Source organism: Caretta caretta, chromosome 21, assembly GCF_965140235.1.
Source record: "Caretta caretta isolate rCarCar2 chromosome 21, rCarCar1.hap1, whole genome shotgun sequence".
In the NCBI taxonomy this organism is placed as follows: Eukaryota; Metazoa; Chordata; order Testudines; family Cheloniidae; genus Caretta; species Caretta caretta.
The window spans coordinates 7,542,418-7,555,738 of record NC_134226.1 but is presented as its reverse complement, the minus strand read 5'-3'; the positions used below and the strand labels follow the sequence as shown (position 1 = coordinate 7,555,738).

At 48.0% G+C, this 13,321-nt stretch overlaps 1 protein-coding gene across 21 annotated transcripts in view; it reads left to right on the top strand.

The window, feature by feature from the left end:
- NFASC (neurofascin) overlaps positions 1-13,321 on the top strand; it is a 184,621-nt gene that overhangs the window by 130,021 nt on the left and 41,279 nt on the right. For 13 of the 21 annotated variants that reach the window (XR_012665721.1, XM_075122073.1, XM_075122076.1 and 10 more), the window contains 3 exons: positions 5,317-5,439; positions 6,450-6,623; positions 12,813-12,851. The exons of 1 other annotated variant lie outside the window; for it this stretch is intronic. Coding sequence is in view for 19 of the 20 variants with exons in the window: in XM_075122073.1 (XP_074978174.1) it covers positions 5,317-5,439; positions 6,450-6,623; positions 12,813-12,851 (336 nt within the window). In the remaining variant the exon portion in view is untranslated. The remainder of the gene's footprint in view (positions 1-5,316; positions 5,440-6,449; positions 6,624-12,812; positions 12,852-13,321) is intronic. 7 more of the 21 variants (XM_075122080.1, XM_048826981.2, XM_075122087.1 and 4 more) reach the window with 2 other exon arrangements.

Here is a 13,321-nt window from a genome sequence, read left to right as displayed (position 1 = left end):
ACAGACATTGCCCTGCCTGTCGTCCCTGCAGCACTGGAGCTGGGAGGCACACTCAGCATCCGCCGAACTCCACACAAGCGGGGAGACTGCATCCCTTATAGCAGTTAGGTTGAGGTGCGCACCCAGGATAGGGGAGAACCTGAGGCAGTTTCCTCCCTCTGCCCAATGCACAGCGGGGATTGAGAACAGGGATCTGCCGCCTCCCAGATGAGTGTCCTGAGCGGGGAATGAGCTTTCCCTCGTAACCTTTAAGCCCCAGTGGTTAGGGGCCTCACGTGGGCTGTAGTAGATGATAGTTTAACACACACACACCCCACACAGCCCTCCCCTCCTTCTCCTCTAAAAAGTGAGATGAACAGGGATCTGCCGTCTCTCAAGTGAGTGCCCTGAGCTAAGGATATTTTCATGTGGGTTGGTGAAACTGTTCCACTTTAAATAACTCTTAATTGGGCCACAGACAGCCTGAGAATCACTCTATCATCTAGTGTTTCGGGTAGTCAGCAAGGCTGGGGGAGAGTGATGTTTGATGAAAAGGAATTTGTATAGCACCCACCTACCTCTCAAGTTGTGGTCCCAACTGCTGGGCTATAAGGTATTCTGCTGTGTGGGCTCCTTTAACCTTTCCTGTTGAAACGGTTCCACTTTAACTATGAATGGGGCCAAAGCAAGCTCTAAAGATAAGAAGCGTGCTGTAGCTCAGGGGATAAGACTCTTTCCTGAGTTGCTGAAGACCCTAGTTCAAGTCTTTCCTGTGCTGAATGGGGGGCAGGGATTTGAAGAGGGAGTGCCCTTGGCCTTTCCTCTTGAAGTGGCTTCCACTTTAATTAATTCTTAAATGGTCCAAAGCAAAGGTAATTTGCAAGCAGCCCTGTATAGCCTGGTGGCCAGGGCTTGTACCTATGGTGTGGGAGAGCCTGGTTCAAGTCCCTGGTCCTGAAGGAGCTAGGATTTGAGCTGCGTGTATCTTTTCTCTTGAAGCTGTCTCCACTTTAGTTAACTATAACTGGGCCGGGCAACAGTCTAGGGTCACTCTATAGTCCAGTGGTTAAGTTGCTTGCTTAGGAGGTGGAGGATTCTGGTTCAAATCCTTCCTCTGACTATTTAAAAGGATTTGGAGAAGGCTGTCCCACCTCCCAGGAGAGAAGTGGGAGGTTCCTGTTTAGGTCCCCTTTCGCTTGCGGAAGGCCCTTGTCTTTCTGGAAACAGAAGGGGGTTTGAACAGAGATCGCTCACTTCACAAGAGTGGTGGGTGGGGGCAAGGGCGGGAGGGGTGGGGGGTGGGCCTGGGAGGCGGGAGGGGCAAGGGCGGGAGGGGTGGGGGGTGGGCCTGGGAGGCGGGAGGGGCGGTGGCTGGGGGGCCAGGTGGGGGGTGGGGCTGGGAGGTGTAAGCGGGAGGCGGGAGGTGGGTGGTCTCCTGGGAGGTGGGAGAGCCTTGGCACAACCCCTTGCAGAGGAGGGGTTGGGCCTGGGGTCTCCCACAGCCTGGGCGGGTAGCCTAGCTGCGGGGGACAAAAGAGTGACTTGCTTTTTTAAGGTGCCTCCCCCCCAATAAATATTTAAGTAAAAGACCCCAGAGGCAGCCAATACATGTTGTAAACCCCTTCCCCGTGGCAGGGATTGAACCAGGGCCCTCAGCATCCCAGGGGAATGCCCAAACCTCTACACCAGAGAAGGCATCTCTTTAGAGGAGCTTGCTTTGGAGAAATTCATAGTTTGTTAAAGTGGAAGCAGCTTCAAGAGGAAAAGTTAAGGGCGCTCCCTCTCCAAAGGCCTGTCCCTCCCCAGGTAGAGGGAGGAACTGAACCAGGATCTTCAGCATCCCAGGAACAAACACTAACCTCTGAGCTACAGAGGGCCCTTTGCTAGTAGTGCTTGCTTTGCCCCAATTCATAGCTAATTAAAGTGGAAGCGGCTTCAAGAGGAAAGGTTAAGGGCGCTCCCTCTCAAAAGACCTGTCCCTCCCCAGGTAGAGGGAAGAACTGAACCAGGATTTTCAGCATCCCAGGAACAAACACTAACCTCTGAGCTACAGAGGGCCCTTTACTATTAGTGCTTGCTTTACCCCAATTCATAGCTAAAGTGGAACAGCTTCAACAGCAAAGGTTAAGGGTACTCCCTCTTCAAAGGTCTGCTCCTCCCCAACCAGACATAGGGATTGAACCCAGGTTTTCAACATCCCAGGGAACTACCCCAACCTCTGAACTACAGAGGGTGTCTCATTTTTGCTGCTTTGGCCTAATTAATGGTTAATTAAAATGGAACAGCTTCAATAAGAACCACTACTCTAGATCCTATTTGTAAACAGCTCAGTAGATTTTTGTTAGCGCTGCACCTTTTAGCAACTGGCAATGAATCTTTTAAGGTTTATGTTTATGGTCCTGTGCATTATAAGTAACAATGTGGAATGGAGAGCCATGATGGAGGCTGTAACTCTTCCGCTGTGGTCCTTACTGTGAGTAAAAGTATCATCGTTCATTGAAAGTTGTAATTAAAGGGGGAAATAAAGCCATTGGGCCAAATCCTGAAGTCCTTCATAATGCAAAACTCCTACAATGGGTTTGCCCAAAAAAGGAAGAGCTTTTCTAGATGTAGTCCATTAGCTGTGTGTTATGGTTCTGTACCATTTGACCTAGTTTTGTGCACATACAAATCCCAGCAAGCTGTGCTGGTTTTATAACTCCCTTCAGCACAAAACCAGGTCTGATAACGCTCTCAGGAGGTGCAGCTTGTCAGGAAATTATTTAAGAAGCTCCTCACTGTTCTAATGGGTGTAAATTGATATGTATTAGCTTCAAAGCTTCCATTTAAAAAACAAACCCTGTTCAATATCCCAGCTTAATGACAGAATCTGAATCAAGTTCTGCAGTTATGAACAATGCTGAGAGCAGGATTTGGCCCACACTACCTAGCAAGTTATTGCTTTGCCAGCTCTGAACGTTTCGGCCATGTGCGCTTCAGGACAGGGCCTATGGTATGTGTGCTGTGCCGAGCACACAATGGGGCGCCCCTGGCCTTACCCTAAAACTGTTCTGTGCTAAGGAGCATTGAAGTTGCCATGCAGTTTGTCCAGTTTCAATAGGACATATCAAATACCGGTCAGACAAACACACCACCAGCAAATGCATCTATACACCAATTCAGTTGCCCTGCTGAGCTGCTCTCTGGTTTTGAGCAAAGGGTGACTGAAAGGTTACCAATTGTGCCTCTGGGTGCACCATGTGCCACTCTGATCACTGGGAAGTCACATGCACATCTCAGGACGGAGCCACCCCATCAACTGGCAGTACAACTTGAATCAGTCTTTGCATTTGAAAAGCAAGCCACATCACCATAACCACGTATTTCAACGAGCCAAATGGGACCTGCCAACCAGCCCTCTCTACACAAAGCGCTAGGATTTAAGGGCAAAATCTTGTCCCTACTGCTGCACGCAAACAAGCTGTACATTCCAAGAGCCATCCAGGTTGTGTGGCTTGGGCCCAAGTGAGCAAGAATGGAAAGGGGAGGGGGGGTGCACACTGCTGCATATGTGACATCCCAGCCAAAAGACACTCTTGGGGAGCTGGGTGATCTTCCAAGCTCTCACAAAAGCTAGGCAGGAGCACTGGAACAAGGGGGCCCAGGTCCTCGTCACTTTTAGAACTGATAGCCCTCCCATTTTTTACCGGCTGTAAGGGAAAGTGAAGCACGGGAGGAGAGTGAGCAGGGTCTTGGGGGGAAAAGGCAGCATGGGAGCGGGGCCTTAGGGGAAGGGGCAGTGCTAGGACGGTGACTCAGGGAGAAGGGGCAGCACAAGGGCAGGGGCTCAGAGCGCCATGAGGGTGGGGCCTCGGCACAGCACGGTGTGGGGCCTCAGGGGAAGGGGCAGTGCAGAGGGCAGGGTTTGGGCAATGGTGCTCCCCTCCCCCCCCCTTTAGGGAGCCTCCTGCTTCCACAGGAGATATGCTAAAGGTGGAAAAACCCTTCCTGTAGCTCTAAGCATACTCATACAGTGCAGGTGTTAGAAATCCCTGTACACTGAGGACGGTTTCCTCAGATTGCTGGGAGCAAAACTGATATCTTAACAAGGGGTTTGACTGGCTTGGAGGAGGATTAGGGAAAACTGCGAAGTATCCCAGGGCAACTTGTTCAATAACTGCACCTCATATTGGCTCGTCAATGTGTAGCCTTCCTGTCAAAAGATGAATTAACGCCAGCCAGGGGCCTGGCCATATGTGGTTTTATTGTATGACGATGTTAGTAAACCAGGCCCTCCCTGCTCTGCAGTAGATTACACAGGTAGCAGTGGCAGGATACCTTACTGGGCATTGTTATAAACAGAACAGCAGTTGTAGTTTTTCTTTGGCAGGGGAAGAGACCTGGACAAGCCTCTCTGTGTAACAGGAAACAAGACGTCGGGGTGCAGGTGCAGAGGGTTGGTGTAATGATACCCACAAAAGGTATCTCAGTAGATAAACTACACATACAAGTTATGAAATGGGGCCAAGAACACTAGTTCTTCATCTCCAAAACACAAGTGTCTACCATGTGAGCCAAAGGCGATTGCCTGTTGCAAACTGTGGTGGTGGTGGTAGGTCTAGCCCCCACAGAGCAAATATCTCCAACACCCAGAGGTGGGACATTGCATGGGGAGGTCTATGAGTTACTACAGAGAATTCTTGGGCAGGTGCCTAGCTTGTGGGTCCTGTCCACATTCTCAGGGTCTAACTGATCACCATATTTGGGGTCAAAAAGCAATTTTCCCCATGTCAGATTGCCAGAGAGCCTGGGGGTTTTCACAGCTTAGGGCCCAAGCCCCTTGCAGGTTTAAACTAGTGTAAATAGGGGAGTCACTGTAACTTGAAGTCTTTATACCATGATTTGAGGACTTCAGTCACTTGGTGAGAGGTTATGGATCTATTACAGGAGGAGGTAGGTAGGTAGGTGAGGTTCTGTGGTCTGCAATGTGCAGGAGGTCAGACTAACTATCATGACAGTCCCTTCTGACCATAGGTATGATATGCACACTGCACTGGTATGGGTCCCATGAGCAGAGAATTATCAGATTGCAGTACACGCATCTCAGTTAATGAATAGTGAATAATTCAAATTCTGTTGAATCTAGTGTTGGATTCATGTGCAGAATTGTTCTGAGTCTCAGCGTGCTTATGAAACCCCCAGTGCTGCTGTATGGTTTTTAATGCAGTTTTTGTTCCATTAGCATCTGATCTTTGTGGGTGCATCTTTATTATGTAAGCCACCCTGCAACGTGTACCATGTTGTAAGATATGTTGTCTTTTCTTTCCTTTTCCCTCCTGGCCCCATCCTCCTCCCAAGTACCCAGTGCCCCCAGGTATATCAGAATCCGACAGCCTAACCTGGAAACCATCACTTTGGAATGGGACCACCCTGAACACCCCAATGGAATTCTCACTGGATACAACCTTAGATACCAAGCCTGTACGTTCCACACCTGTTTGTTTTTCTCAACTGATCAATTATTTTTAACTCATCAAGTATTCTCTTGGGTGAGTAGGTTATTCAGTGCCAAACCCCGAAAGAGTTCCTTCTCCCAGGTGCTAAAAGGTATTTTCCAAAATATGACGGCACAAGAGTAGCGCTTTAAAGAATTAGAGACTTCCATGACAAGGTAAAACATCTGCTATTTCTGAAGGGGACAAGTCCTGCTGCAGTGCTGAGTGCCTGCAATATTTCAGTGTAAGCCAGGAGGAGTTGCAGATGCTCAGCATCTCCCAGTACTTGGCCATAGGAGGAAAAATAAGGCTTAGCCCCAGGCTGCAATAATAAATTGCAAGCAAAGTCTAAATACAGTGAGATCAGTACAGCAGATTCTCTCTCTCTCTCACACACACGCACACCCCCCTCCCTCCCGGAAGATTACTGCAGAAAGAGTGAAACTGCCCCCACAGTATCCCCAAACAGTATGGAATTCACTGCAATGCAGAGGGCCAAACACAAGGACTATGCACAATACAAGTCTCATTGTGAGAGCTTAAGCAGGACATGTACCAGCCCTCTCCATGGGTGTGAATCTCATCTCTAGCCAGGAGGGGTGCTGGAACAATTTGTGTAGTGTGTGTGGGAGGGGTTGGGTGTGAAAGCCATTGAACCAAACTGTAAACCCTGGATATAATGGAAACCACTTCAAGCCAGAGGGTGCAGCAGCACCCCCCCGCACCCTTAATTCCAGCACCTATGCTAGTCAGTACAGTTCAGCTGTGCCATTACTCAATGCACACACCACCAGGAGGCAGCTGGCTGCTGTTGCTCTCTCAGACAGGTTTTGTTGCATCTCCACAAATCTTTCTGTTGACCCATAGTCAATCCAGAAGTATATTGGACCATCAGCTGATTTCCGCTCCTGGCCCAAGGTGGGAGGAGATGAAATGTGTAACATAGCATGTGTCTGAAACAAAGCTGAAGCCTATTCAGCTTGCCTTTCTCCCCAGTTAATGGATCCAAAATGGGCAGAACACTGGTAGAGACCTTCTCCCCAAACCAAACAAGGTTTACGCTCAAGAGGACAGACCCCATCTCGCGCTATAGATTCTTCCTGCGTGCTAGGACACAGGTGGGAGACGGAGAATCCATTGTGGAAGAGTCGCCAGCCCCGCTGAATGAAGGTAAGTGGAGGAGAGCATTGCTGTGACTTTGCGGGTGGGGTACATGCTCCCAGAGAAGTTAAAACACAAGGAGCATTATGCACATCTTCCAAAACTACAGACTACACTGAAAATCACATGCAGTATGTGGTTTTACTAAGGGAAAAGGGGGTAACTTTCTCACTGTGACATGAGCAGAGCCGATAGTCCCTGAGCAAGAAAGTTCTACTCTATGCCTTAGTTACCCATCTGTAAAATGGGGATAGCACTGTTAAGGATGTTGTGCAGATAAAATCCATTCATGATTCTGAAGTGCTCAGATACTCCATTAATGAGGGCCATATGAGTAGCTAGTTAGGCAAAAGTAGTGACTGCTTTTCCAAATTTAGGAACATAGGGACTGCCATAGTGCAGCAGAATAATGGTCCATCTACCTCAGTATCTTGTCTCCAACAATGGCCAGCACCTGATGCTTCAGAGGAAAGTGCAAAAACCCTCAGAGAGGACAATTATGAAACAATAACCTGCCCTTATGGGAAGTTTCTTCCTGACCCCAGGCAGTTAGTGGTTGTCTTATGCCCTGAAGCATGAGGGTTTCTCTCTTTTACAACTACAGAGAAATGCTTGCTCCATGCACAGCAGTAGACAGTCTTCTTGATGCCTGCCCTCTTCACATGCTGTGTAGCATCAGTTACATATATACTCTATGGGGAGACAGTGTATGCAGAGTGAGAAACTTTCTAGTAGGCCTTTGCTTAAAGAAGATTTAGGTTAGATATTAAGAAAACTTTCTAGTTACAAAGATAATTAAGCACAGGAAAGGGTTACCTAGGGGGGTTGTGGAATCCCTGGCACTGGAAATTTTAAAGACCAGGTCAGACAAAATTCCCATCAGGGATGGTCTAGAACCAATTTATTTGGTTCTGCCTCAGTGTGGGAGGCTGGAGTAAATGACCTCTTGAGATCCCTTCCAGCCATACATTTCTATGACCCTTTTACTGTAGCTCCACATGGAGTTCACCACAGAAATGTTGAGTGCAGATTCCAGTAATGGTATTTACATTGAAAAATCTCTTTGAACAATACTGCTGTGTCGATGTTATGCTTGGGAGACAGTGGGCCAGAGCGATCCAGCGAGGACGTATCCATGGGATACAAAAACGTAGCTGGGTGATCTAACCATTCCAAAGGCGGCAGGCATTGGCAGGCTGCTAGGGAATCCCTGCAGTTTGACAAGCTGCTAGATCGAACGAGAAGCAGCACCTCGACTGGATTTCATTGCCCAACCTGGTGCGCTGTCAGGGTAGATGGGGAATGTTAGTCTCTAGCTGCTAGCCCACAGGCAGGAAGGAGAGGCTGTTGGGGGTCTGCACTCAATCTCGCAAAAGAAATGAAGGGAGTGAGGAAAAGACCCAAGTTAATTAAGGGGTTTTGGAGATCACTGTGTGTTTAGTCATTAATGGTGGGGTTTATGCCAGGATATTTGTAATTGACCTTCAAAAGCTACAACATACAGTATTTTGGCATTTGCCCTAGGAGGGTCCAGTGAAGAGGAGAAAACTTTAACCCAGCCAGTGTCAGGAGATCTAGGTTATCAGTATAACTAGGAAGACAATCAAAGGGAGACAGCACTGTTGTCTAGTGGTTAGAATCAGAGCTGACAGGGTTTAAATTTGGGGTGGGAGGGTCCACTTAATCCATCCCCCAGATGGACTGTGCCATTGATCCACAAAGATGCTTCTACTGAGCTGAGCTCTCTCTTTTTCCTGGAAGAGAGTGCACACTTCAGGTAGCCACCAGAGGGAACTATCCAACAGTATTTACCCAGGTCTAGGAATTCCTCTGAAATAGCTTTGTATCTTCCCTGTAGTTACAAAGTGCATTTCTGAGACTGTGCCAGTATGTAGAACATGAGGGAACAACCTCTCTTACTTTTAGGGTGCCCAAACTCTGAAGTATAATAGCTCACTACTGTATAACTCCTGATAGGATTCTGTTGACAGAGAAACAAGGTGGGTTGGCACTCTTGGACTGAGCTATTGCCAACCTACAAAGAGAAAGTGTAGTCAACAACTGTGACCAATAACTGGCATGCTGTGTTCTTTGCAAGGCCTACTGCATGCTACAGCTTGACCCAGTCTAGCAACAACCATCTTCAGATACAGATGTCAAGTACAATTCTTCGAGTGATTGCACATGTCCATTCTAATATAGGTGTGCGCTTGCCCCAAGCACAGTTGGTGGAAATTTCTCTCTCAGTGGTGACTTGTCGGCTCTGGCGGCCCATAGTGTAGGTAGAAAGGGCCAGGCCGACCCTGCGCCCCATCAGTTCTTTCTGAACGCTGGTGACGGTCACTGGAGCTACTCTCCTTGCTGCAGCAACACCAGAGAGCTCAGAGCAGTCACCTCACATTGTTGGCAGGAGCATACTAGTGCTCATAGAGAACACTGCAGCCATGTTCTACCTCGACAGACAGGGAAGGCTCACCCTTCCCCCCTGTGTCAGGAAGCAGTTTGCTTATGGGAATTCTGCATAGTCCACTCAATCCAGCTCAAGGCTTCTCGCCTTCCGGGAGCACAGAACAAGCTGGCAGATCACCTCAGCAGATCTTTCTCCAATCACCATGAGTGACTCCTTTGCCCAGACATCGTGAGGGACATTTTCCAGCGGTGCAGAACTCCCCCAAAGACCTGTTTGTGACCAGACTCAACAGAAAGTGTCACTAGTTTTGCTCCCTGCAAGGTCACAGACCGGGGTTCACTTACAGATGCCTTCTTGCTCCCGTGGAGCACCTGTTCTACGCTTTCCCTCCTATCCCATTCATGCACAAGGTTCTGCTGAAAATCGAGCTGGACAGGGCGTGGGTCATTCTCATAGCCTCAGCCTGGCCCCGTCAGCACTGGTTTGCCACGCTGCTAGGCCTTTCCTTAGCAACTCCGATACTGCTCCCTGGACTCCCCGACCTGATCTTCTAGGACCACTGTTGACTGCTCCACCTGAACTTTGGCGCCCTCCACCTGACAGCCTGGAAGCTACATGGCTAAATACCGCAGAGCTGGCCTGCTCGGAGCAGGTCTGCCAGGTCCTGTTAGGTAGCAGGAAACCCTCTCCCAGGGCTACATACCTCTCCAAATGAAAATGGTTCTCCATTTGGGCTTCCCAACACGGTCTCTCACCCATGCAGTCATCACTACAGGTCATGCTTGAGTACTTGTTACACCTGAAACAATAGGGGTTAGCGATTTCATCGATTAAGGTACACCTCACAGCGATTTCAGCATTTCACTCCCCGGTGGATAACTGTTCTGTTTTCTTACATGAGAGGTCTCTTTGTTTCCTCAAGGGCCTAGAAGGTGGTTTTGCAGTTTCACAGTGATCAGTCAATCCTCTTGCCGGTTTTCTACCCGAAACCACACATGAACAGGGAGGAGCAACGTCTCCACCCTCTGGATCTCAGACGTGCCTGAGCATTCTACATAGAGACGACCACCCAACTCTTCACAGTGGTAGCTGACAGGATGAGAGGCCTCCCTATCTCGACTCAGAGGATCTCACCCTAGATCACATTGTGCATTCGCACACGCTACGAGCAGGCAGGTGCTCCACCATTAGCTATCCTGACTGCCCACTCCACAAGAGCGCAGGCATCATCAGCGGTGATCCTGGTCCATGTCCCTGTCTAGGACATCGACAGAGCAGTGACTTGTATGTCCGTGCATACGTGTGCTACTCATTACACCATCACTCAACAGGCCAGCGACGGTGGCAGTTTCGGTCGAGCTGTGTTGCAGTCAGGATGTCCGTGAACTCCGAGGCCACCACCTGTACAACTGCTTGGGTGTCACCTACGTTGGAATGGACATGTGCAATCACTCAAAGAAGAAAGAAGGGTTACTAACCCTTCCATAACTGTTGTTCTTCGAGATATGTTGCACATATCCATTTCAAGACCCACCCTCCTTCCTGAGTTGGCCGGAAAGAAGGAACAGAGGGAGCGTGAGATCAACTGATCCCTTTATACCAGTGCCATGAGCGCACTGCACCAGAGGGCGCCAGAGCCAACCCGACGGGTACCACTGAGGGAAAAATGTCTGGCGACTGTGTTCGGGGTGTACACCCACCTACTCTGGAATGGACATATGCAACACCTCTCGAGCAACCACCATTATGGAAAGGTTAGCAACCGTTTTTTCTGCCAAAACCGTGTGCTTGACAACCCTTTATCAATATCCCTCATCCATTAGGGAGGTCATTTATTGTGGTAAGCTATCGTAACCCAAGTTAGGTTAGGCCACATGCTTATCTGGATCAAGCGCTTTCTGAATATAAACCCCCACCTGTATTACCTTTTTAGGTCTTTGGAACATTCAAATCACAGCAGCAATAGCAACTCCCCTGTGCTAAGCATCGCACAGCAGGGCCCACATATTTTCTGCCAATCTTAAATTGTTTTTATTGGTGCAAGAAGAGTTATAAAACAAATGCATTCTCTAGTCCACAAAACCCCAAGAGCCACTGCAGAGACAGGCTGGGGGAGGCATGGTGCCACTTTCCCATCACCCCAGTAATCAACAGACGACCCGCAGAAGGAAACTGCCACAACTCACAGATTCATAATAGGATAAAACGCCCATTGTGAGACATCGATCAAATGGAGTGAAAGGTCAGGAGCCCTTAGGGATGGAAGACAGACAAAGCTGTCTCTTTCTCTTCTATAGCACTCACTGACATACAATTCAATTAAACTTCCGATTTTATTTAATGGGTGTTTGCTTTTCTTTTTCCTCCTTAATTGTATGGTGGGTTGGAAAGGTATCCTATTGAAAATAGAGTAAAAATGAAAGGCTTCCTATATGTCTTTAAGCAGACAGGCTCCAGAACTGTTACACAGTATTGTAATATTGGCAAAACTGACGTTCAGTGGCGTGGGTCCCTGCCATACACTGTTTTTTTCTGAAGCAGCGGCTTCAGTGAATGCCCTGCTTAGAGGACATGAATAACAACCCTTAGGTTGGTTTGTTCCACATATGCTTGTTGTTCACTTTGCTGGGTCACGGATAGTTCTACTTTCCTAACAGATCTGCGGCGTTTGCCCACCGCTATCCCACAGTGCTAGCTGAGATGCATTACATTTCCTTCCCCTTACTAGGAATGAGAAATAACTATCTCAGATACCACTGTAAATACAGGCCATGAATTGTCAGCCTAAAAAAGGCAAGTTTCCCTTTCCTTGGTAAAGACAGACAATGGCACTCATTGAGAGTTGGCTTTGACAGGTCAACCAATCCATTATCCATTAGTGAAAACAAAGAGTAAGGGTGAGATCTGCTCATCTCACTTACTTACACAGTCTCACTGAAGCTGCATGAGTAAGGCAAGCAGGATTTGGCCCTAGAACACGAGAACTGGTATATATCTAACACAAGGCTAGGTTGGGCAGGATTCTGTTAATGAATGGTATGTAACCTCAGTAAGCAGAGCGTTGTTTAGCAGCTTTAAATGACTTTGGTTTGATTTTTTACATACCTGCTATAGACCCCCTAAAAAGAACTTGGAACTCAGTGGAAGAAGGTTCAGAAAACCAAACCTTGAAATCAACTGCTTTAGTTCTGTCTTCAGAGATGGATACCAGACTCAGTCATAAATAAACTTACCCAGATGTTGCTTCCATTTCTGTCAGGCTGCATTCAACCACGAGGGTAAAATTAAACACAGCTCTGTTTGATTCATAGATTACAACAGCTTGGGTCAGTTTCACCTTATGTACATAATACGCCCTTTAGTTGGATTTTAGAGCAAGCTGAACGTGGAGGGTCCAATTTTGTCCTCCCTTGAATGAGATGTAAGCACATGCTTAAATGCTTTACTTAATCAAAGCCGCGCACAAGGGCGGAACCTGACCATTAGCATCCATTTGCTGGGGAGGTGGGGTATGTGTAACTGAGAATGATGATTCATCTCTGACTCAATGGAATCTTCCTTCTCTTTGGCCTATGCAAATAGCTATAGTTATTATGCACAGAAAGGGGATTGCTGCGGTGTAGCTAATGCATTTTCTTTCTCTCTTAAACCCTTTGGTGACTGTGTGTATGACTGATCCCCAGTCTCACTAATGTGCTGTGGTTTTATATATTCCTTTGTTTTCTCTTCCCCTCTCTTCTATGCTGTCCTTGTATTCCCCTCCCTATACCTGGCGCTGCACTCTGAAGCCACTCCAACCCCAGGTACCGTACCAACTGGAGGAGGAGGTAACAGGCATGGGGGGCAATGTGCAGTCAAGGACTGTCTCTAGGGTGTGCTGGCACTTAAGCATGCACCACGTTAACCCTTTCAATGAGCAAACTAAGCTGTCGGAGGATAAATTGGCTATAAGAATCCTGCTTTTGCTCCAGAAGGGCCCAACACAGAGAAAACGGGGTGCAGCCTTGTTGTTAGAGCACGGCAGCGGGACAACCAGGGTTGTAGTCCCAACTCTGCACCAACTGCTTTACCTTTCTGCATCTCCATCCTCCACTCTGTCCAATGGGGACAATATGTTGCATTCATGCTGCCTGAGTGTGTTACGTGCAGCTTAATTTATGTTTATCCTTAGAATGCATGTGACAATGCAAAGTAGTATCATATATAAACACCCCCTGCAGGTACTAAGGGTGTATTCTCTTTTCATTATGCAGCATTTTATACAAATGAAAATTCCTGTACAACTCTACGGCAGCTG